This window comes from Micropterus dolomieu, linkage group LG05 (genome assembly GCF_021292245.1).
Source record: "Micropterus dolomieu isolate WLL.071019.BEF.003 ecotype Adirondacks linkage group LG05, ASM2129224v1, whole genome shotgun sequence".
In the NCBI taxonomy this organism is placed as follows: Eukaryota; Metazoa; Chordata; class Actinopteri; order Centrarchiformes; family Centrarchidae; genus Micropterus; species Micropterus dolomieu.
Genome location: NC_060154.1, coordinates 25702268 through 25725654, shown reverse-complemented (window position 1 = coordinate 25725654; position 23387 = coordinate 25702268). Strand labels below are relative to the sequence as shown.

Sequence of the window (23387 nt, the reverse complement as noted above, 5' to 3'; positions counted from 1 at the left end):
CTGATAAAAATTAGATCCACTCCTGCCATCATCTGTGTCTGCCTGTGCGTGCATGTCAGACTCTGAGGCATTTATGTTCCCTCCCCCCTGACAACATTGAAATCAGACTGAAAACATCCCAGCTGAGACTCCTATCTTCTTGGCTGCTGTTCCAAGCCTGTTCTCGCACTGCTGTAGAGAGATGGCCTGCAAATTGTTTTGTCCTCCAGTGCTAATTTTCCCTGGGTCAGAGGGCACAGTCTCTGCTGGAGGCTCTCAGAAGAGATTGTGACAGATGTACAACTAGTCAGTGGGATAAATCCAAAACAAATGGCACTCTGTACAAAATGTTAAACTGCTTTTATTTCCGCAAGACAGAAAATCCTCTATGTTGGTGCACGTTTGCTTTATTTGCGTGGGTGTGTGCATGTTGTGTTAAATTCCTCATCTTTGTTTACTGTTTGTTCTGGATCTAGATATGTGGCTATGTTCCCTTATACTCCCCGTAAGGAGGATGAGCTGGAACTGAGGAAGGGAGAGATGTTTCTGGTGCTGGAACGCTGTCAGGACGGCTGGTTCAAGGGCACCTCCATGCACACTGGCAAGATTGGAGTCTTCCCTGGGAACTACATGAGCCCAGTCAGCAGGTCGGTTATTTATTTTTGTCAACACGCTGTACTTTCAGTCACACATACACATACACATGCCCAGTTTCACTACCATTTGTCTATGATGCATAGCATCGGTTGTCAGCCTCTGGAATTTTTGTGCCACAGTTTTGGCAGAGGAGCACAAAAACAATTAGAATTACAAACAATCGCCTCATATTTTTTACATTACGACCTAATACATTTTATGAGGTATAAAAGCATCCTGTTCGCCTAATGTTCTCGTTACCTCAGACTGCTCGGTCTTACTCTATACTCTTTATGTCCTCTCCATTCAGGACGGCATCGGGGAGCAACCAGCCCAAAGTGCCCATGAGTTTGTGCACTCAGGCTGGCAGAGGAGTCACCATCGTCAGCCCCTCTTCTGCGCCCATTGGGGCCATTGTTTCAGGTCCTGATTTCAACAAACCCCTCGCCGTGTGCTCCAGCGCTATACCTGCCAACTCCCAACCTGCAGCTGTGGTAACAGCAGCTCAAACAGCCACAGGTCAACAGCCTAAAGTCCCTTTGCATGTCAGCTCCCAGATGACTGTGAATCAGGCTCGCAATGCGGCCAGGACAGGTAAATTTACTGGGAGGAAAACGGATATGAAAGGGGTTTTAATAATAATAACAGGTGCGGGGGGGGATTAGAGTTGTGTTTAGGGCCTGAAGGCGTTAAAGTGTAATATTGTTTTATATCCATTTGCAGCTGCATGTCACAGTCAGGACCGGCCCACAGCAGCAGTGACACCCATCCAGTCTGCATTACCTGTGACCTATCTCCCACACCTTGCAGTGTGCCAGCAGCCTTCCTCCAGTCCTGCCCAAGGCTGTGCCCGGGTGGGAGTGGCGATGGGCTGTGCCGCTGCCTCTCTGACCCCGCCCAATGTCAGCGCTGCATCGCTGGAGGGTGATGCTTTGAGACCTGTCCCTGTGAACAGCTCTGCTCTCAATCCCACATCTAACAGCACAGCTCTGGCTTGCCGACTGGACGTCAAGGTTGAATATGTCTAAATATTTTCAGAGCTTCCATGAGCTTAACTAACACGATCTGTATCTAATTATCCATTAGTAGATGCGTGCATGTTTTATCAGAGTGGAGAATTTTTTTCAATTCTGTCACATTTAATTAACTTGCCAGACGATTTAAATGCCTTGTAGTGGTTGGGAGTGTCTGAGATTCCTGATGACATTTGTTGGGTTGCAAATCACACTGACAGGATTCACCAAAGGCAATCAGCAGAGAGTGGATGTAATTATGTAGTGTTTGTTTCTGTCTTTCAGTCGTTTGTGCTGTCTTTCCCAACAGACAGTGGCCATGATTTTCTACATGTCAAACCTACAGTTCAAAACCTGTCTGTGCTAAAAATAGGAATTTCTCCTACCACATTTGTGTGTGTTAGTGGTAAAGAAACAGTTCCAGGCACTGGAATATACCTGTCTGGGGTTTGTGAAAATGACATCTACCTCAATGCGCCAGGAGTTGTTCTCTAACAAAATTAATGTGCTGTTGTTGCTGCAGAGAGAAAAGAAAAGTCTTCTGAAGCTGTTGTCCTCCAATAAGAAGAAGTCTCGCCCTTCACCACCCTCCTCTCCTACCCTTGAGGCGGAACAGGCTGCTGCTGGAGAGGGGCTACACGGCGCCGTGGGCCCCGACGCATCCCCTCCCTCCAGCTCTGTCAGCTGCCTCGAGCCTGAACCTGCTGCTGCTGTCGCTTCTGCCTCTTCGTCCTCCTCTCCCTCAGCCCCAGAGGCCACATATCGGAAGAGCAGTCCCCTTGATGGATGTGCACCTATTGCTCCTCCTCCTCGGCAGCCGTGCTCCTCTCTCTTATCTCAACAACATGACGCACGGCCCATCATATGTGAGAGGTACACTCCTCTGTTACATAGCATTGTTTATGATAGAAAGTGGAACACAATATTACAAAAGGTATCATGATGTATCAGTTGTCATTGTTGCAGTGCGTATTAGTCACTGACTGTGCCTCTGGCTGTCCTCCCCAGGTACAGGGTGGTGGTGTCATATCCTCCCCAGAGCGAGGCGGAGCTGGAACTTAAGGAGGGCGACATTGTGTTTGTTCACAGGAAGAGGGAAGACGGCTGGTTCAAAGGCACACTGCAGAGGAACGGCAGGACCGGACTGTTCCCTGGCAGCTTTGTAGACAGCATCTGATACACACACTACAAGGAACCACAGTCACCACCACCGTGACCCAGCTGACCGCTGCTAGCCTCGTGCAAACCAAACAGATCAGCACTCACAAGGTTGCCGGGACAGGGCCATCAAATTGGTACTTTAACTCCTTAGAGCCCGCTCTGGATCTGGTCACGCAAAAGATCGGTAGTGGCACATGAGACAGAGCTGCAGAGAAGAACAGAACATGTTGAAAGCACAGTGGACAGTTGGAGGCGAGCACACTACTCATGAACTTTTCTTTTTTGTTGGTTATTTATATCTTTGTAACAATTCAGCTGTTAAATGTGTGCCTTGTACTGTTCCTCACTTTATTGTACATAAGGACACAAAGATGATTAGTCCTACAACAAACCAGTATGAGCTGTTGATATAGATATATTACACATTTTAACTTATTTCATAGATTGGCCTTTTTTGTAGTGCAACACATTAAGGGGTGAAGCTGGCACATGCCTTATGCCATATATACTTTTCTCCTTCTGACTGCTGATGAAAATGTTATCATTATTTCAAACTGTCAGCAGATATGAGTAGGTATATCAGATCCAGCAGGCAAGAACAAATGAGCAGTGACATCATCACTTGTGCTGCATAGTAGGGAAAATGACCCTTCCACAGCTCTAGAGGCATTACCTAAACCTGAGGATCATAAGAGATGTCTGCCGTATTGCACATTTGAGTTCTCTAGCTACCATTCACAGCCATGTGAACATTGCACATCACAAAATATTTCTCTGGGCCAATCACAGGCCTCCAGTTTTGTCTCCTGGTGTGGCTGAGGCTGAAGTGCTAAGGACTGTTGCCTACAGCAGTCGAATATTTGCATGCGCTTAACGAAGCCTTCTTCAGGAGACAAAGTGGTGATAGATGTGTTGCAGGACTGTTTGTTTATGCCTTTTTAAATGTGCGTAAAACACACTCCAAGATAGACTTTGCAGTCAAATATTGCTTACTTTGTACCTTCTTTGTATTTACTGACCAGAGTAGCTTGTCTCCTAACCCCTTGGCAATAGCCAAACCCAGACGTAGCTCTATTTATCAGACGAGCAACATAACATTTCAGTAACTGTGCACAACAGATTCTTTGCAGTGTATATTTATGTTTATTACAAATTCCACAGAGGCTGACACCTGCTGCTCGTAGGGAGTCTTTCATATAACTAACCTGGACACGCAGTAAGCCACACAGGACACACTCACCCTTCAGCTGGCAGTTTCGTACACTATAACTCATTCCTAATGTGACTTGTGGCAATGAAAGCGCATCAAGCTAAAGCACCGAATGTTTGCCTAAAGTAACATATTGTTTCACTCCACCAAAAGACATATGTAGTATATAATTTTGTTGAATCTCAAAAAAATAAGGCTTTACTGAAATCATATCACTTTGACCCCCCTGATTCTTTTCTTTTTTTTGTGATTGGATTTTGTTGTACATTACATCTATACAGAGTTCTTAATGTTAAGTGTTGTATTGACTTGAATTACTGTAAGATTTCTTTGTGATTAGGTGGGGGATTTGGTGCTTGACGAAATATGGGCAGTTTTAGAATAAATACTTTGGAGAATGAAGACCAGTTTATTTCATCAGATCAAATAGTGCAACATGTAATTTCTCTTTTCCTAATATATTCCCTAAAATATACTGAATAGATGAATGAAATTCTCCAAAGTAAAGGTATTATTAATTACCATTCAGTGGACCCAACAATGTTTAATGTAATGTGACTTATTCATCTGATCTTCAGCAAGTTCCGTGAGGTCTGAAGGGGGTATTTAAACACTTTCAAATCACTGAATTGTGCCAAATTTGTCTTTATGAATGATTTTACTGACTGAATTGGACCCATAGTTTAAAGTGTGTGTTGTTGTTTTTTTTTTAAAGTCTTGTTGTTAATTGAGGGGGACCACTGTGTAACTGACTGCTGGAATATGTTATAGTTTGTTTGAAATTTGGAGAGAATGTGGAAAAGGATGGTACAAATCACTGTTAGGGCCTTTTTTGTCTTTCTGAATTGGTACTTTCGTCGAATTAATCTGTTTTGTTGCGTTGTTTTCTTGGCAATCACCACACCAACCTCAGGCTCGATGCTAAACTGTTCCTCTGAGTGTCTTTTCATTTCACTGGTAAGCCTTTTAATATAAACAACATACTTACTCCTGCACAGATGTATGCATTAATGCACTATCATAACATTTTTACTGATACTGACTTCTCGTACATATTGTTCATGCATTGGCTGCACATTTTTCAAAACATGAAGCATTTCTTAACAGTTGATAAACTATGTTTTCATTTATTGGAACAAATGACAACTCAAGATTGCTTGATTCAACTTAACAGATTTTACTCATGCCAAGGTGACTTACTTGATTATTTTTTTTGTCTGTAGTCTGTTGTGTGTCTGAAAATGGTAAAACTGAAATCTACTTGGCACAAGTCTATTATGTGAAAAAAACATTCTGAAGTATTTGAGGGAATAGCACATTTTGTAAAAATCACTATAACAATAAAAGCTAATGGTTTCCATACTTTCCCCAGGCTAAGTCATTGTTTCATGACAGTAATGTAGTGTTCTCCTTCCCCTTGTTTTCTCTAGTGACTTGTGTTATGTTGGCCACATGCAGCCAGGGTAGAACTGTCTAACCAGGAGTATTATCAAAGGCATAGAGCGCTGTTGACAGGACCGAGTACACGTGTCCTCCTTTTCCCTGTCACAGAGCTTAGATGGCATAAGATGCACAGGTTCCGTCTTTGACTGAAAGTAAACACACACACGATAAATGAACAGTACAAAAACAGTAGTTCCTAATTAAATGTGTTTGGGGTAAGTCACAGTACACGTGGTCATTAATGTCTCCAGGAATAAAAGGTTTGCGCTGTAGAGGAGCTTCTTTAGTGACTTGCAGCAGAGCAGTGTTGCAAAGAGAGGTGAGCCCTTCCCAGTATGTTCAGCTGGGAAACACTGACAGGAACTGACAAGCACCCGGAGAGGTCATTGTGCTGCACACAGTTCCCTGCAGAGGATGGGTTACCATGGAAATAAGTTATTCCAATGAATGAGCATAAGACTATACTGAGCAGGAATAATAAAAACTAGTGTATTTATTTTGCAAAAGAATACGTATATGTAAATGACTCTCTGACTTCATTACATTTGTTTAATAATTATTTGGCCGCTTCCCTTGTTTTACTTTAGTAGATGACCTGCAAATACTGAATTTGATGAGAGATCATTGTTGTCCAGTGTAACTGTGGGTTGAGTAATATGAGTGTGGAGGGTGGATATTTGAATGGCATACATGGGAGTAAATGTAGGAAAATGTATTTGTACACTCTAGGTAAAGTCAATATTCATAGCTGCAAGGGCTGTCAAGAGAACTGAGTCTCAAGTTCAAGAATTTCTTGATTATGTTTAAGTTGAGGGTGTGTCAGCCATTTCAAGTCACTCAATGAAAGGCGGGTCAGAAAGTCCTCCTTGAACCCTTTACTGTGCTAGATAACAGGCTTCCTTGAATAGAGTTCAGTATGCGAAGAGATTTCACAATGACTAATACATGTTCAAGAAAATGTCCCCACTTCATCACTAGATTTAAATTTAAAGACGCCAGTTATTGGGATTTTAGATGGCTCAGTTATAGTAATGAGGAGTAAAAAATTCATGGCTTCATAACATTATAAACAGCTGTGCCAGCTTCCAAACACATCTGCAAAATGAAAGACTGTATTTTCAGAAAATTCACAAGAAAACATTAGGGGTTTTGTCATGCAGGTTTGAACCAAGACTCGGGACAGAATATGTGTTTGTGCATGGGTGAGCAAAATACGGTTCTGTTGGCAAGTATAATTAAATCACTAAGGTGTGAAAAGAGGGGAATAATGTATTGGTGTTCAGGAAGGTGATCTGAATATAAATCAAGTTCTATTTGTCTCTCTGACACACAGACACAGTTTATTAATGATCACTGGGGGAAGGAGTAATAACATTTTAAGCGATTTATACTGTTTGTGGTTGTATTTTTCTGCTGCAGCATGGTTATGACTCACGCTGTGTGGCTCCATCACAGGTCCACTCCAGTGAATGTGCTTCAACCCCAGCAAATCAATCCTGCAGAATGTCTTGGTCTGATGGACCGTCCAGGTGTAGGCCGAGGCCACCCACTCTCGACATCACTCACTTTTTTTGTACACCGGTGACAGTTTTGCTTTCCTGGTGAAATATGTTTCCATGGGGGAAAAAGGATGTGCGAAGCGAAAAAGACAGGAGAATGAATGACTGCAATTAACAATCACTGAGTTATATGAGTGTGCTGCATAGAGCTCTCTAGTTACCATGTGTCAGTATAAATAGCTCATCGTCTAAAAATGAACACCGAGAGAAATGGGTCTGTGAAATATCGTTCTTACACAAAAGTTGCATTAAATGTCAGCCTCCATATTGAAAAAGGCATTTAATATTGGGCCTCATACAATAAGGTCACTAAAGACGTTGGCACTGCACACACGTCCAACAGCAGTAATATCAAAACAAATGCCCACGACCGTTTAAGTCCTAGTAATGTATTAGTTAGTATGTGCTTCCGTTTCCAAACTGTCAATTGCATACACAAGTAACGTTAACTTTACAAGGAAATCATGAGACAGTTGTGTTGTTGGGAGTCCACGTGGTCAAATATTAACGTGAACTTTGGCTGTTTACACAGAAAAAATACACAAACCTTGGCTAAGATGGAAACACAGAGACAGTCCAGACCTGTCTTGTACTGAACTGTGTGTCCACTGCGCCATCTATCGACTAATGACGAGCAACGCAACAACATTGAGAAGGAATATGGCGACGTCCGTAAAACCCCCGCTCTGCTGCTGTTAACTCTTTTTTTCAGTCAATAAAAGTTTTGTACTTCAGAAAATAAGGTACGTCACAGCCAGTTCTATAAACGTTATTATGCAATTGTAGTTATCGAGCTGAAACATTACCAGACTGCAAAATGACCCTAAAATGTACGCAGAGAAGCTAGTTTTGACCGAGGCTGTCCTCGCTGAGCCGCGTCTGTGTAACGTTACACGCAGAAAAAAGGGTGAATTTCTGTTATTCCTCCAATTTACATTATAATTTGTTCTGGTTTGAGGTAACGTTATTGTACAGCATACAATCATCAAAAAAAACGCACTGTAGGTTTGCTTTAGTTGTAAACCCACTGGTGCAGTCCTGTCGGGCTCCCCTGCGGTGTCATGTCCAGGCTGGCAGTGGTGTGTGGGGGGTCCAGGGGCATTGGGAGGGCTGTGTCCCGCCTGCTGGCAGAGAGGGCCTGCAGGTTGGCTGTTGTCTCCAGGAACGAAGATGCTGCCCGCTCCACAGTGGCATCTCTGCATGGAGGTATAGAGCTGTGTGCACACCGACACAGATACATTACATACACGCAAACATGCACATACAGATAGGGGACAAATTAAAGGTTAACCTGAATAAAAGGTGGAGAAACATATTAAATACAGATGCTTCCGTGCACCGAGGCTCACTGAATGGTTTGGTGAGTATTAAATAAAATGCTGTGGCCTCACAACATCTCAGCCTAGCTTCACACCTATGGAAGATTTTGGACCAAGGTGCAAGACGGTGCTCTCCACCACAATCTCCATAAGATCAAATAATATAAACTATAATTTCCAGATCTATTTAGTGTGAGTGTTTTGTTTTGTCTGGCTAACAAATGCAACGCAAGCTATTAAAGAAAATGTCAGTTACTTTATTCCCTCCCCTGAGCTGATCCCTCTACAAATGATTTTATTTCTGAAGCCAGTCAAAATGAAATAAATGGTCAAATTTTAAAGGTAGTTACTGCAAAAACAAATCTTTGAAATCTAGAAATTTCCTGTCAGTCTCACACACACAAGTGCAAACACACACACACTGTACCTGATCTCATGCTTTTGTGCTATAAAATTAAAGACATGTACACCTACAACACCTGCAGCTGTCATGAACACACTGTAGTCTTGTAAGCGTTAGCATCCTCACAGACCTTCTGTATGTGCCCTCTAGCTGACCATGTGGCTTTCAGCTGTGATGTCTCTAAAGAGCAGGAGGTGCAGAAAACCTTTGAAACGATCCAGAAGACCTGTGGAAACATCTCTTATCTTGTGAATGCAGCAGGCATCAACAGGTGAGCAGACACTTTTAGCGGGCTTCTGTGGTGATGCCCCGCTGTGTTATGGTTATATGATGTTGATGTTATGTTGTTATATGTTGACCTGTACTTTATGGCTGATTTATATCACTGTGTGTGTGTTTGTTCAGGGATGCTCTGTTACTGAGGACCAAGCCGGAGGACATGGTGGCTCTGCTTCACACCAACCTGCTGGGCACCATGCTGACCTGCAGGGCAGCACTGCGCAGCATGCTGCACACCCAGGGAGCAGCCATTGTCAATATAGGTACTCATAGGCCCAATCTCCACTCTAAAGGCTAAAGCCCTGAACCCTCACAGACTTAGTTGACGTCACCAGGTAAAATGCTTAACTGAGAGGGGCTGCAAGGGCCTGTAATGGTATAATGGGACAGCCCATTTCACACACAACCTCGTGGGCTTACCGGGAACGCGCCTCAAGGTCCGTGAGTGTGGGGCTCTGAATCCAGTGGCCTCCATGATGAGTGTTTTCAGTTTGGTCACTAGGTGGCAGTGTACATTTCTTCTTTCTGGTGTATTTACATAAATGTTTGCATGTTTTAGCCCATTTACTAGAAATATTTTACATGATGAATGATGATGGGTTTACACATATTTACACTCATGTATCGGGGGGATCTCCAAGACCCTAGACTACTGAAGATGCATGGTGCGTTGTAAGGAAGTCAAACCAGGATGACAAACACTGAATGTGAAAAGGATGTGAATTTCCTCTTCAGATATAATATCCACATGTCTCTGTAAACTGATTTGTTAGCATGCTTTATATTAAAACTAGTGGCTGATTTGAACGTAGGAAAACTTAATTCAGTCTGTAAAACGATAGCATGCTTTTGATTGGGACTCGATTATTGTTAGCTTCCTACCAGAGTTTTATGTTGAAACATTTCTGTCATAGTAAGTCGTCTTAACTTTGTTTTGTTTGAAGGCTCTGTTGTGGGCCTGAAAGGGAACACAGGCCAGTGTGTCTACAGCGCCACTAAATCCGGCCTAGAGGGCTTCACACGCTCTTTGGCAAAAGAAGTCGCTTCGCGCAATGTCCGAGTTAACCTGCTGGCTCCTGGTATAGTACATCTTTCTTCTAACTTCACCTTTCCTCTCAGCACCTGCTCTCTTCTTGTTTTCTCCCAGTTTCTGTGATCTTATGTGTCCTTTTTAGTCTTTCTCACATCCCTGCCCTCTCTTACTTCCAGGTTTCATCAGCACCGACATGACCGCAGGGCTGAAGGAGGAGGATAGGTTGCGCTCCATCCCGCTGGGGAGATTTGGCGAGCCGGAGGAGGTCGCCCAGGCTGTGCTCTTCCTATTGGAGTCTTCCTACGTTACAGGACAGGTGCTGGTGGTGGATGGAGGACTGCAGCTGGCCCAGTAAGGGCCCTCCCATGGAATGATCTCACAGCTAAAAACAATGGCAGTGAGGCATGTGAAAGTCTTTTCTTGAAAATTGTATGCCTTGGTAAAGGCATGGAAGTTGGAGACTGTAGAGGACATAGTTCAAGAATAAGATGAAGGGACACTTGGCTCTGTGTTACTCATGACTGAGGAGCATTTGACCAGATGAACATTTACACCTAACAAGGCTTCATGGCTGAAGTGGAATGTTGTTGAGCGAGATATTGGTGTATATCGTATTTATTTTCTGCTGTTTTCGTATCAAATTCTTGCTGCAAAACACAGAGTAAGCAAAATCTTTGCACAAGTTGTAAAAAGGCCATTACTTGTTGTTGACATAGGAGATCACTGTCCTGCTGCTCTGTCTTTTTGCTGAGTCACTCTGTCTGATGTGTGTCATGAGTAACGCTGCTGACTCCAGAGTGTCTGGCCCAGTCCAGACCTCTGTGCCCTCAGGTCCTAAATTTGATCAGTAGATTGAACGCTGTTGGTCTTTTTCCATGACTGTAAAGCGCCCGTCCTGCTCATGTTTTGTTCCCCCACCTCCCCCGGGAGACCCCCTCACAGCCAGCACATGTTGCCCCTCCACCAGCGGGCCCCTAAGCCCACCTCTGGAGGGGCCAGGCATGTCGGGCTGCAGCTGGAGGAAATTAAAGGTAGTGGTGGGGGGTGTGGGGGGGGTATTTTTAGCTCTGGTAATGTTTTGAGTGTCTGGTTAGAGCTCTGGACCTGTAGTGTGGACGGATAGACCGTGCGTTGCTTGTTCAGTTACCATCCATAGGTGCCGTGACTTTAAGTGAGCGACTTTGATAGCCCTCTCTCTCTCTTTTATGTGCACATCTTAAATGTTGTGTTTTCTATTAAGGGATTGGGCTAGATTATACTTTGATTAGCATTTTTAGCAAGAATGGTATTTCCACTGTGACTGATAATGCGTTTATACTGGCATTCTCTTATTGTTTTAGGAAGAGCCTGCCAGTCTGTAAAAACATCTCACGCTGTCTCTGAAGAGATTGATTTTTATTAACTTTCATAACCTAAAATAATATCAGGAGAACAATCCATATACAGGCATTGATTGGCATAGAAATGTGCAAACACAGTAACTGTCAGCTGATGCAAGCTCTGAACAGACACGGAAAAAGATGTCCACTTTGTATAGCATTACAGAGGTGACGAAAATAGTTGATATAAATATACCTTGCCTTTCACTTTTGTACCCTTGAATACTGGGGGAAAAAAGTTGTGTTTGTACATCCCGAAAAACGTTGTTGGCACTGTACAAGTGCCCAAAAGTAACATGCAAAGAAATTGTGTTTGCATTAAGCCTACAAGTGATTTAAGGCAGTAAATATATTTATAAAACTTCATGATACAGAAAAGATTGTTTTATCAGTTAACAAAAGGTTGCTGATATAATTTATGTCAAGATTGTTGGGAAAGTAGAGTGTTTTTTTTTCCATACAAAAATAAAATGGACAATCTGTGATGTGTGACAAATACACCGAAACCTTTCACAGCACCCTCTCTCAAGTGAGAACATTTCAATTCACACTTTTAAAAATAAACCGTCAAAAGAAGAAAATAAATCACAACTGTCATCATCACCACTGCCGCAGCCAATCACATCCTTCCTATCAAGTGTTGACTTACCACATTAAAGTTGATGTCCGTCAAAAAAACCTGCTTTTTCCTTCCTGTGTCTGTTAGATCCAAATTTCCTTAAGTTCTGCTGCACCCACAACGCAACCAATCACATCCACATGTTCTTTCTTCCCAAACCTCATTTCTTTTGCAAAACAAAAACAATAATAAAACACTAAACATGGCAAACATACGGTCTATAAGGCCCGGCCTTTCCCAATATCTGTAAGCAAACTGTATGATACTCCAACAATAACCAGATACTGTAGATATCGGCACTATGCTACACAAGCCCACATAATAAAAGTTTGTGATCTCCTTCGTCAAAGCTACCATGCTTTGAGTCATTCAGTCTTTTTAAGTCGTCTTTTCTCCGGAGTGCTATGTATAGATACAGTATTAGTCCGTGTATTTCAAATGGCACCACTTGAACATGCATAGTAATTCATTTCATGTTTTATCTTTACAGACATGAGAGGCACTTAAAAAGACAACCCTTTGCAAAACAGAGTCAACCGCACAGTTCATGAAACATGAGAGAGCATGTGTATGAACAGTCTTTCCTCGTGGTAAACGCAAACAATCATTTTCCAGGTCCAGTTTATAAAATGAAGCTTGGGGAAACAACTTTCTGTAATATAATGGGTTGTGTCATACTATAACAACATAAGAAAACCACCAGCTCACTCTGCCCACAGACCATTTAGTTCTGTATCAATGATAGAGTCCCTCAAGTGGACATGGTTATATTCTGACCCCCGTCGCCATCATAAAGTATTTGTCTTTTCAGGAGTGCTTGGAATAAGGGCAGTTTTCAGGTTTTTTTTTTGGAGACGTTGAAATCCTCTTGCCGGCTGCCCTGTGGTTTCTACAGGTCATCACTTTCCACCAGGCCACCGGGCTGCAGCGGGCTGGAGTCGGGGAAGAAGGCTGCCTTCACGTCCAGCCCTCTCTCTGTGAGTGCGGCGTAGCGGCTGGTGGAGGGACGCACCTTCTTGGGCTTGGGGAGGTTAGGCTGCTGCCACTGAGCTGAGGACGGAGCAGAGGGGGTTTAATAGTGTGTAGTGGGGGGCAGCCAAACAGGAAATGCTTGATTCAACAAGCGCTGTGTGTGTTTTAGAGTCCAAACTTACTGTGGACGTCGAGGCGTGCAGTGCTGGATACGATGCCAGCGTCATTCTTGGCTGACACAGTGTACCAGCCTGCATCTTCTTTCATGGCCGGCTGGATGATCATACACAGGTATCCACAGTTGTCCTGGTGCATGCTGGGGATGAAAATTGACACAAATTTAAAGGACGTCGTTATTTACATATTCTAATGTCCATTTTTTGTGTGTTCAGTTTAATATGGTACAAATGTAGGCTGGAGCAAGCATCAAAAAATATTTGTTTGCAATTTTACACGTTGAATTTACCTGATTCTGTCTGTGTTATGAGTGAAAGACTCATTCTCCCTTTTCCAGAAGATTTGTGGGTAGGGAACCCCTGTGACGCGACATTCCAGTCGCACAGGATGACCCTCAGCCACAACTGTGTTCTGCAGCTTCTCAACAAATGAAGGGGCCTTGTGCATCTCTTTGGCTGTGGGAAAATGAGATGGTCCAAATCATGCCAACATATTTATCTATCTAGCTTCACGCACATGCCAGCTACTGTTCTTTACTGTTTACCTGCAACGATGAGCTCCAGGTTAAAGGAGTTCTGGCCCGCTCGGTTGCTGGCGATGCAGGTGTAGATGCCCGCGTCGCGGTTAGTCACGGGCTCGATGACCAACGAGTGCACACCGTTTTCCCTCACTAGCATCTTATGGGCGGAGTCGGGGCGGATGGTCTGTCCGTTCAGCTGCCAGATGAGGTCAGGAGTGGGCAGGCCGCTCACCTACAACACAGCAGACATTCACGTTCCCTAAATGTGTGAATGCTTGCTCATGGCGCAGTGTGTGCTTGTTTTTGTTGGAGCAAATGAGTATATTAGCTCCATGTGTTCTGTGGGGGCAGCGTGTTTATTGGGAGTATGAAAACAGCACTGTTTGGTTAATCTGTCTGTGTTGTGTTTTTGTGGAGGAGCCTAGTCGCCTACACGCTTTGTCATGGGAATAAACTGCACTGAGAAATGACACGGCTCTTTTTGCAGAGAAACTTAACACCTGAAGTAGGTGTTGGGTTTCCTGCCCATCTGGAAAATGTGCCTGTGTTTCTGTGGATATGCATGTGTTTTGTATAACAATCCTCTGTGATATGTGTATTCACACATATCACAGAGGAGAGTAGACTAAGCAGTGATAAGTATTTATGGAAGCAGCCAAATACACTTTTGGACATTTTAAGCATGGAAAGTTTGGAAAGCCACAAATGATCTGAAAATAAATATTTGCTATAAATATCGTTGACATTAAGGTCTCAGAAGGAATGGAGACGCTCAGTTTATTTCTGACAAGCATAAAAAAGGCAGTCTTTTTATAGAGAGTTAATTGTGGGTCTGTTTTGATTTTATTACATGTACGAGTTTTCAAGGAGTTTGTAAGTGCTGCAGGCTGGGGGGAGGCAAGGCGATGACGAAGAAGATAGAGAGATGAGCACGAGTGGTAAAAAAAACGGACATAATTGTGGAAAACCTGACCACGCCCTGAAAAATGACCCCTCTGTATTCTCCCTGTCTGCTTTGAGCCATTCACAACGAGAGGAAGTGATGAAACATCTCGCCTCCGCTAGTTTTTATTCCCTAAAGAAACTGGAATGCATGGAAAGGCGAATGTTTCTTTGGCAGAGCAGACACGGAGCCTCCCTGAAAGCAATACAGACACTGAATTGAAGGGCGGATCTGAAATGGCTTTCTCTATTACTATGATTAACATATTCTCTTTGGTGTGGGCATTTGCCTTTCCAGTCATGTCTCAGTTATTTTAAACCATCTCTTTGTCTTTCCTTTATCAAAGGGTAGCAGCAGGGATTGGATATTGTGTTCACATACAGGGTAGAAGCACGTAAGCTTAACTTAAGTTGGCTGTTAGCTAAACCATTCCACTATTTCAGACTGTGATCCCCTTAGATTAAACTTGCGGTAAGTAATCAGACAGAGGGATAGTAAAAGTATAAATGGCAGATTCTGACTTCACTTGTGGCCTTATATAATAAGGTCTTATTCACACTAAACCATAGCTTGACATGCAATACCAGACCAGATCTTAATTTGTCTGTTCTCCCTATAAGTTTTAAAAATGTCCTTCAGCAGCACCAGTCCTGAAGCCGACCAGTTTTTCTGTGAGAGCTGATCAAACACTCTCCAGCGACTTCTTATATGAATCTTTTACCAACGGAAGCCACATTGTGATAAATTTACCTGATCTTTCTCTCTAATTCAGATGCGGCCACCACAGGGCAACACGTTGACCTCCCTTCCCCCTTTTATCACACTGTTGGCACAGGTTGCACTCTCAGTAGTAAGAGGCGTGTATTTACCTTGCAGTCCATCCGGCACAGTCGGCCCTCCTGAACGATGAGGTCACCGGGTGCCTGCAGGAAGTGGGGGCGGAAGTGACGCTCTTGGATGTTATCGTTCTCATCACCACTATCTCTAGACCTGGACCTGGGCCTGATGGAGAGGGAATTGGGATTACAAATCAACTTCTGGCATTTTTGCAACTTTTAGTTAATTTCTATTAATTGTAACATAAACATGTCTTAAATTTGTCAAAAAACAGACACATTTTGTTCCAGCTTTTAGAAGTGTTTCATTTGCCAGAAACTTTAGTTTGTTAAAAGTTATAAATGCTTTTTTAGGGAAGCACATATTTCCTGAGTGAGAACACTCACATTATTTGAATATAATGAACCTGTTTGGATTTAAACATTTAAGACACAGAATGCAATACTCTTTTAAATACAAAAACTTCATTCCACATTCGTGCTCACTTGTAAATTATGTATTCCCCCTTTAGGGGCATTTTCTGTCCTTATTTCCTGCTCTGGCATCCTTCCACTTACTCTTTCTTGATCTATGAGAGTCTCCCTCAACCCTGTAAGGGCAGGTCATGACCCATAGGTGTTCTTGTTATTCTGCCCTATAACAATGACATTACCACTCTTCCTGCACGTCAGCCAGAGACAGAAAAGAAAGAGAGCAGGAGACACTGATTGTTATCTCAATCTCTGAGCTCAGGGAGCGTTCATCCAGGTAACAGATTACAGGTGGGGTCTGTGATCTTCTGGGCTTTTTTCTCTATCTGGACTTGGATGAATGCGTACTGTATATACAAGGTCATTAGAGCAGCGAAAAACAGTACAGAGCAAACAGGTGTGCCCTCTCATTAACACTGAGCGTTTCTTTCTTAAACAGACAGTTCAACAAAGGAAAACGCTTTATTCAGCTCACAGCAAACATTTGTGTAAATAGCAGCAGCTTTGGAAAATTTACGTCAGCATAACGCACTTTTTAATCTGCACGGAAGCGCGAGTAAGTACAGACGTACGACAGATGGTGAACAGCCTGCCTGCACATGTGCCAGCCAGCAGCTCTGGGTTGTGAATAAAACAGGGATTTTCTGTTTGTCTTTACACCTATTCCTGTCAGTCAGTAATGCCTCACCTGCGCATGTGTCCAGGTGTGGAGCGCTGGCTACGGCCTCGCTGGTTCACAGCTTGGACCATCATCCTGCCGGTGCAGCTCACCCTGCCCTGTGAAGGGAAGAGAGACACGGAGAGAGGGAGCTTATGAGGTGTTGACACTCCACCGCACCACAAGCAGCAGTCAGGCCGAGAGGAGGAAATAAAATGTGAGTGTTAGAGCTGGAAAAGGCTGTTAGAAAGCCTGTAGCACATGAACTTTTGGCCCTCATGATTTCCTCTCTCATTCAACGCCCTCTTCCTCTTCAGGCTTGAGACATTATCTTCATACTCATTATTTTTTCGCTAATGGATGCTGACATCTCCTACGGGCAGCCAAACAGACTAGGGCATGCATACTTTATTTTATTTTATTATTATTATTATTCTGATCAGAATTTTCTACAATATTTATTTTGTTTATTTATTCTTTTTCCAGAGCTCTGCACCCGTCTGCTCACCTCAGGGTTGCCTGCCATGATAGTGTAGTTGCCGTCATCATCCAGTGAGGCTGCAGCAGTGTGCAGGGAGCAGGTTCCATCAGCGTCACGGCTGATCCTGTAGTGCTCGCTCCTCTTTGAGATTTGCTTGCCATCTTTGAACCAGTAGACCTGTGACACAAGATAAGAAAGAACAGAGCACGACTATCAGACTGCTCTGTTTCATTTTCATCTCTGTCTCTCTGCTTTTCTTTTATTTCATTGGTTCATTCTGAAACCTGTCATCACCATGCCATTAATGTGGACAGAGCCAGGCGGCCTGCCCAGGCCATTGTGTGTTCTTGCCTAAAGGGCCTCCCCTTATCACAACACAGAGCATATGTACAGTATCTACACCCTCCATCGTCGACATCACACATCAGCAACTCCCAAGCAAAGGAAGCCAGGCCATCATAATGGCTTCAAATTGACCAAATATTAATATAATATGAATAATCTCCACAGAATCAACGCCAACGATGTTTAATAATTCTGGGTGATGACATGCTTTCAGTAAATTGTACAGTACAACCTCCCACCTTTGGTTTGGGATCTCCGTTGACCTTGCAGGAGAAGGTGACTGGCATGCCCTCAAAGACTTTGTAGTGTTTGAGCTTCTGGTCGAAAGATGGTGCCACCCCGTGGCCGGCAGAGTCTTCATTGTGCTGCACGTCGTCGTCGGATTCCTCCACCGGAGAACGCTCCAGACGGAATTCAATCTCACTAATCAGGCGCTGCTCAAAGCTGGACACCTTGTATTCCTACGTGCCAGAGAGAGAGAGAGAAAGAGAGAGAAAAATGAAAAGATTTAGAGAACGACTGGGACAGAAAATCTACAAAAAGTTTGTGTGACTGTGTAGCAAAGGCAAGCACACTGCATGCAGAAAGCCCTATTCTACTTCAACGTCACCCAAACTACCAACTTTCTACCACTTCTCTAATTCTCTCTGCCCAGATGAGCCACTCCTCCTTCCCACCATCTCCATCAATCTCTCATCACTGTAGCTCTGCTGAGGCAGAGGGAACATCTGCAGAGCAGCATGGTCTGATGACACATCACACAGATAATGACAGGCCTCGGGCACAGCTGCAGAACCTGCATTTATCCTCCTGAACTCAGTTATAACGACAGCAATCACAGAAGTGGCTCCTCCTGATCTACCGAGGTATTATCCTGTAATAGTACCGAGGCAGCTGCTGCAGCTTGTTCCTTTCTACAATCTTACAAAGTAATATTCAATTAACCTTAAGATATAATTGAGTTGCTACTTAAATTTCAAATGAGGAGTAACATTGCAGCATGCATTGCAGACAGAACAAAGTGCAATCTGGGTTAAACCAAATGTGCTGACAGAATCAAGCTTGAACATGCGTCAGTATCTGAATCAATTGTACAAACTGTAAAAAGGTGCAGAGACCAAGTTTTACACACGCTCAATCAGTTCAATTCTGTCATGTTTACCAGACACACCTGCGTGTGAATGGATTATACCGTCAATATGGAACCACAGGGACCAAACAACAAATTCCGTATTGCTGGCTTTTGTTCCCTTATCAGCTATTTCCCAGGCCTGATCCTGTTCTGGTCAAAGTGAACACATCCTAGCTTTGAGCGTGCCTTTGTATGCACATTCACACACAGTGACATGTTACACAGAGTGAATGAAGAACCTGAAGGTGACAGTGAGGAACAAAGGTTTTAAAAACCTTTTGAGGGAAACATTCTCTATCAGATGACTTGTATTCCTGTTGAGAGAAAAAAATGTAGTTTTGTGTGCATGTTGTACTGTCACTGTCACACAGGGTGGGAAACACAGTTATTCTCTGTGTGTTTTCAGTGTGGGTGTATTTTGCAATCTTACCTGCGGTCAAAACAGAAAATCGAGATCCATATGTATAAGCATGAGAATACGATATATCACAACGCATTGTCACTGATGCATTCACAGACACATTACCACGCTCAGAGTTGTGCTCAGAGCCATGCAGCGCTAAAGTACCGCAACCAATGAAATCGCTCCTCGTGCCAACAGGCTAATGGTAACTCGATCTCATCTGCCAGTGTGGACACAACTTGTGTTCTAGTGATGTTAACTTTAACTGCATCTTAACTTAACTAACCAGTGTGTGCTTCCTGTTAATGGAGGATACTGTCATTCAGAGCCAGTTTCATCTCTGTCTACTGTCATTCTGCTGTATGTACAGTGATTGGACTTTTCCAGTATTACAAACTTTGACTAATATAGATATAGCTTGAAATAACTTTATCTTTATTACTGTGGTGGATTATGTGGCCTCATTTTAAATGATAAAAATGTAATTGTAACTATAATGTCAACAAATACTTTGTTCTATAGGTGGAAATGAGCCCTGTTAAAGTATTAATGTAAACAAATGTTTACACAAACCAGTTTACATGTCAACCAACCACCAACACTGTGGAGGTGCTCTGACACATCCACAGAGCTTTTTGGTAGCTCACAGTCAGACAAATTGCTGCACAGGCCTTCAAACAGTGTTACTCCCGAGCATGTTTGCAACAACACTGGTTTCTACCAGTTTGCATAAACAGAGCTTTTTATGGAGGGCTCTGGAGGACTTTACAATGTTTATACCCTGCTTTCATAACGCGTTCTTCAACATTGTTTACAGGGACAGGCGGTGGGGGGTGCTCTGATTCAACAGAATATAAAGGAGAGCCAGAAGTCATAAGACAGGAATGACACCATTAAAGCATCAGTGGGCAAAACAGAAAGGTGCTTGTGTTGTATACATGCAACAGTGGGATTTATAATAAAAAACAGCTAAATACTGGTGTAGACATGTTGGCCAAACATTTCCATGCCTGTATGATTTCAGGTGAGTGTGTATGTGTGTTGTTTTCCCCTCCAGGTGTGCGGATCCTGATGAAGAACCACAGTACCTGTGTGACTGGCTCCTCCTCTGTGTCCTGTGTGTTTAAGACCGTGGCAGCGTTGTCAGCGCCCAGCAGTCTGCGAGCCATCTTCTCCTCATAGGTTAACCTCTGGAAGCAGGGATTAATGGGATCAGCGGGGGTTAGTGTGTGAGTTGCCAAACACACACTTATACACACCATCAGCTAGCTACTATATCTAAGCCTTGTGTTAATTAGGGATGTAATTGCATATGGATAAAACATAATGAATGTCTTTGAGGGTGCATGACACAAAAGCGTGTTTAAATACACTTTAATGGGTAGTAAAACTGTTTTCTTCCATTCGTAGTTGTATGACTTGTTAATCTGTGTTAATAACCTGAACACGCTCATTCTATAACTGCCTTCAAACGCACAGTTGTTTCAGTAATGGAATAAGGCTACAACACACACTAACACACACACACACACACACACACAGATATAAAGAGAAATGCACCAATCGCTCGTTCTATACACACACACCTGTTGACCATTGCTTATGCGCTCCTCTTTGAAGCGCAGTTTTCTCTCCAAGTCCTGGATGACAGCGTCCTTGGATCCTTGGATGTCCGTGTCAGAGGAGAGGCGAGGCGTCCTGGTGACAGAGGACTTTCTGGGGAACGCTTTGCTGAAGGAAGGACGAAACAGAAACAACTTTAACAACAACATTCAAGTTGTGGCACTCTGTGACGCACACACGTTATCTCAAGGCGTCGCAGTCCTTAGTCCTCGCTTGCTCTTTTTGCTCCCTCTCTGGCTCTCTCACATCCCCCCCTTATCTGGACATGTCCAGCTATAGCATTCCACAGTGTGTCTTCTTATCTCTCCCAACTGCAGCAGGAATGCCGGGGTGAGAGGGGGAGTGCAGGAGCGAGTGAGGGGCTGATGAAAAATTATTGGCAAAGAGTTGAAAGTGGAATGTCCTTGATGGGGGAATAATAACTGAATTTCTCCCCATCAGAAGAGAGTTTACCTAACAAAATCATAATCCAGCAACCCTGCAGTCCACATGAGCTGGACGAAGTGATGGTGATAGATCTTGACAGGCAGTAAACTACAATACTTAAATCTGAGTGTTTATTTAATTTTGACACACCTTTCACTTTGAGGTCCTTGTGTATATTTTCGTGCCATATGGGGTCTAGAGGAACACTTTTGTGTCTACGTGTGTGGGTTTGTGTTTAAAAGGGCTCTTTAGTTAGCGTTTTCCTGTAAACATGCTGTATAACAATGTAAACATGTCATCTTCCATCTAGCAGACATCCTGCCTCCAGTTGCCAGTGGGTTTATCTGACGGGGATCTCAACTCGCTTGAGACAAAACGTACATAGCTTGACAGACACTGTAAAGAAAGTGCACGTGTGGGATACTTACACAGTCCCGTTGCCTTTAGGAAGGCCCAGGGCATTGACTGTAGGACTGCCGGTTGAGGAAGGTGTGGAGGGCAACACTGAGGACAAGAAGCTGGAGGCTGGGGATGGAGGGACGGAGGAGAACGGCGAGGACATATCTGAGCAGGCTGGAGACACGGAGACGGGCAGAGGGGGAGGAGGCGGAGGGGGAGGGAAGTCTTGGGCAGGGCCTGATGGAGAGGACAGGTTACTGGAGCTGAGGAAGGGTGGAGGTGGAGGTGGGAAAGAAGGAGAGCTCGGGGACTCCACGCTGCTGGCCTTGGTGAAGGGGGGCATAGTGACCCTGCTGAACGGCTTGTGCGAGGTGGGAGGTGACAGCGGGGAGGACAGGCTGGACCCTGAGGAACCAGAGGACTGGGTGACGTAGCCCGCTCCACCGGGGCTCTGAGCAGCAATGAACTGCTTGGGCCGGGCGTAGTTGAAGGTGCTGGCCTGCATGGCTGCGTTGCTCTCCAACTCCTGGAAGGAGGGAGGAGGGGGGAGAGGTGGAGATGGTGGAGCTGGTGGAGGCACTTCCTGAGGCACTTCCTGAGGTGGAGGTGGGACTTCCTGGCTCTGCTGCTCCTGCTGCCAATTGACTGTTTCTTGCTGCTCCAATAGAATCTGGTCCTGCAGCTGCTTTAGCTGGGAAGCGTTCCTTCGAAGCAGAAACATGGTCATCAGTGACAGTTATAAGAAACAAAAGTCATCTTATGTTTTCTTAAGGAAGGATGGAATTTTTTGTAACAAAGTAACAGAACAGAAAATGTTACAAAATCATGCAGCTGTTTTCAATTTATGCATGACACCATCACCTGGTCTCTGTCCAACTGGATCCACTGGCAGAATGTTAGCATGTTAGAGGCCAGATGTAAGCATTATCGATAAATGCCAATCAAAGTGTTGGGACCTCCGAGTGAGGCAGAGACATATCGATACGTAAACATGTTAATAACTTAAGACATAAAGCATTTTGAGGATGACATCAGCGCGTGGTCGTGGGTGAGGCGGTTTGCACCAGGAATTGAAGCGAACTGTTTTTCCTCTGGTCTGAGGGGGATGACTTGTCAGGCCTGAGGTTCAGGCAAAGCAGCATTATGTAGACAAATTGTGTGTGTGTAAGTGTGTGTTCTGGGAAGGAAACTGCTGCTCCAGCAGCATGTACTGATAGGTTATCAGCCTCCAGCCTATAACAAAGACTTGTGAAAAAGCCAGCCTGTTGACATTACATCAAGTATGGTAAAGGAATCAAGAGTTAAGAGAAAAACAGCTCTGTTAACAGCGCAGCAGTTTACCCTGATGGACTGTAAACTGGTCAGAGGCAGATATGATGTTTTTCTCTGTGGAATAGGAAAAGTGAACCGCGCGGGTGGGGTGTGGCAATGTGATGAAAGAAAAACAAATATGTAATGGGTTCTGATCATGAAGCATTGTGTTTTTTCATAGAGGTGTGGTTGTTCAGTCTCTCCCCCAGCTTGGTTGATTCAGTGTGCTGTCACGTCATTGTGGGAGAGAGGGAGGTTAGAAATTTTGTAGTGTCCTCTGCTCAAAATTTTAAGTTTTTATTTTCTCATAGCATCACTGGAAGAAGCCCTACATGCACCACGAGGGTTTTTAAAAAGGACTAACTTTGAAAACCACAAGACAGAAGTAAACTCTTAGAAGTGCTCCTTGAGGATCAGGAGAGGAGGACATGGATCTTTGGGAAAGGGTGACGGTATAAACCTTCAGAGTATACAACTATGTGTACGTGAGACTGATGAGTTCTTCAGAGACAGCCTGTCCAGAATATACTGTACATCCCAATGGTGCATGTTGTCAGGACCAGGACCAAGTTCACGTGCCCAAATGTTTTCCAGATGTTGAACAATCAGTGGAGTCTTTCGACTATTTTTCATCTGTGAGAATGCAAACCCCCCCCC

At 43.9% G+C, this 23387-nt stretch overlaps 4 protein-coding genes across 15 annotated transcripts in view; 2 read left to right on the top strand and 2 right to left on the bottom strand.

Moving 5' to 3' along the window:
* Positions 1-5361, top strand: part of sh3rf1 (SH3 domain containing ring finger 1) — a 32030-nt gene extending 26669 nt beyond the window's left edge. The window contains exons 8-12 of the mRNA XM_046050222.1: positions 456-626; positions 926-1209; positions 1339-1628; positions 2152-2501; positions 2637-5361. Of these exons, the coding sequence (XP_045906178.1) occupies positions 456-626; positions 926-1209; positions 1339-1628; positions 2152-2501; positions 2637-2805 (1264 nt within the window). The 3' untranslated portion in view covers positions 2806-5361. The remainder of the gene's footprint in view (positions 1-455; positions 627-925; positions 1210-1338; positions 1629-2151; positions 2502-2636) is intronic.
* Positions 1-23387, bottom strand: part of LOC123971410 (cytoplasmic FMR1-interacting protein 1 homolog) — a 1205200-nt gene that overhangs the window by 692588 nt on the left and 489225 nt on the right. The window lies entirely within an intron of this gene.
* On the top strand, positions 7504-12276 carry cbr4 (carbonyl reductase 4). Its single transcript, XM_046050318.1, has 6 exons — positions 7504-7744; positions 8038-8207; positions 8874-8994; positions 9129-9265; positions 9947-10081; positions 10212-12276. Exons 2-6 carry the CDS (start codon positions 8063-8065, stop codon positions 10388-10390), a joined length of 717 nt encoding a protein of 238 aa, XP_045906274.1. The 5' UTR covers positions 7504-7744; positions 8038-8062; the 3' UTR covers positions 10391-12276.
* The window catches only part of palld (palladin, cytoskeletal associated protein), a 63669-nt gene continuing 51695 nt past the window's right edge, over positions 11414-23387 (bottom strand). For 11 of the 12 annotated variants that reach the window (XM_046050197.1, XM_046050193.1, XM_046050203.1 and 8 more), the window contains 10 exons: positions 20060-20161; positions 18844-18882; positions 17676-17897; positions 17119-17268; positions 16641-16729; positions 15515-15647; positions 13727-13934; positions 13472-13637; positions 13188-13321; positions 11414-13083 (listed from right to left, as the gene is read on the bottom strand). In XM_046050197.1, the coding sequence (XP_045906153.1) occupies positions 12923-13083; positions 13188-13321; positions 13472-13637; positions 13727-13934; positions 15515-15647; positions 16641-16729; positions 17119-17268; positions 17676-17897; positions 18844-18882; positions 20060-20161 (1404 nt within the window). In that variant the 3' untranslated portion in view covers positions 11414-12922. The remainder of the gene's footprint in view (positions 13084-13187; positions 13322-13471; positions 13638-13726; positions 13935-15514; positions 15648-16640; positions 16730-17118; positions 17269-17675; positions 17898-18843; positions 18883-20059; positions 20162-23387) is intronic. The other variant, XM_046050201.1, reaches the window with a different exon arrangement.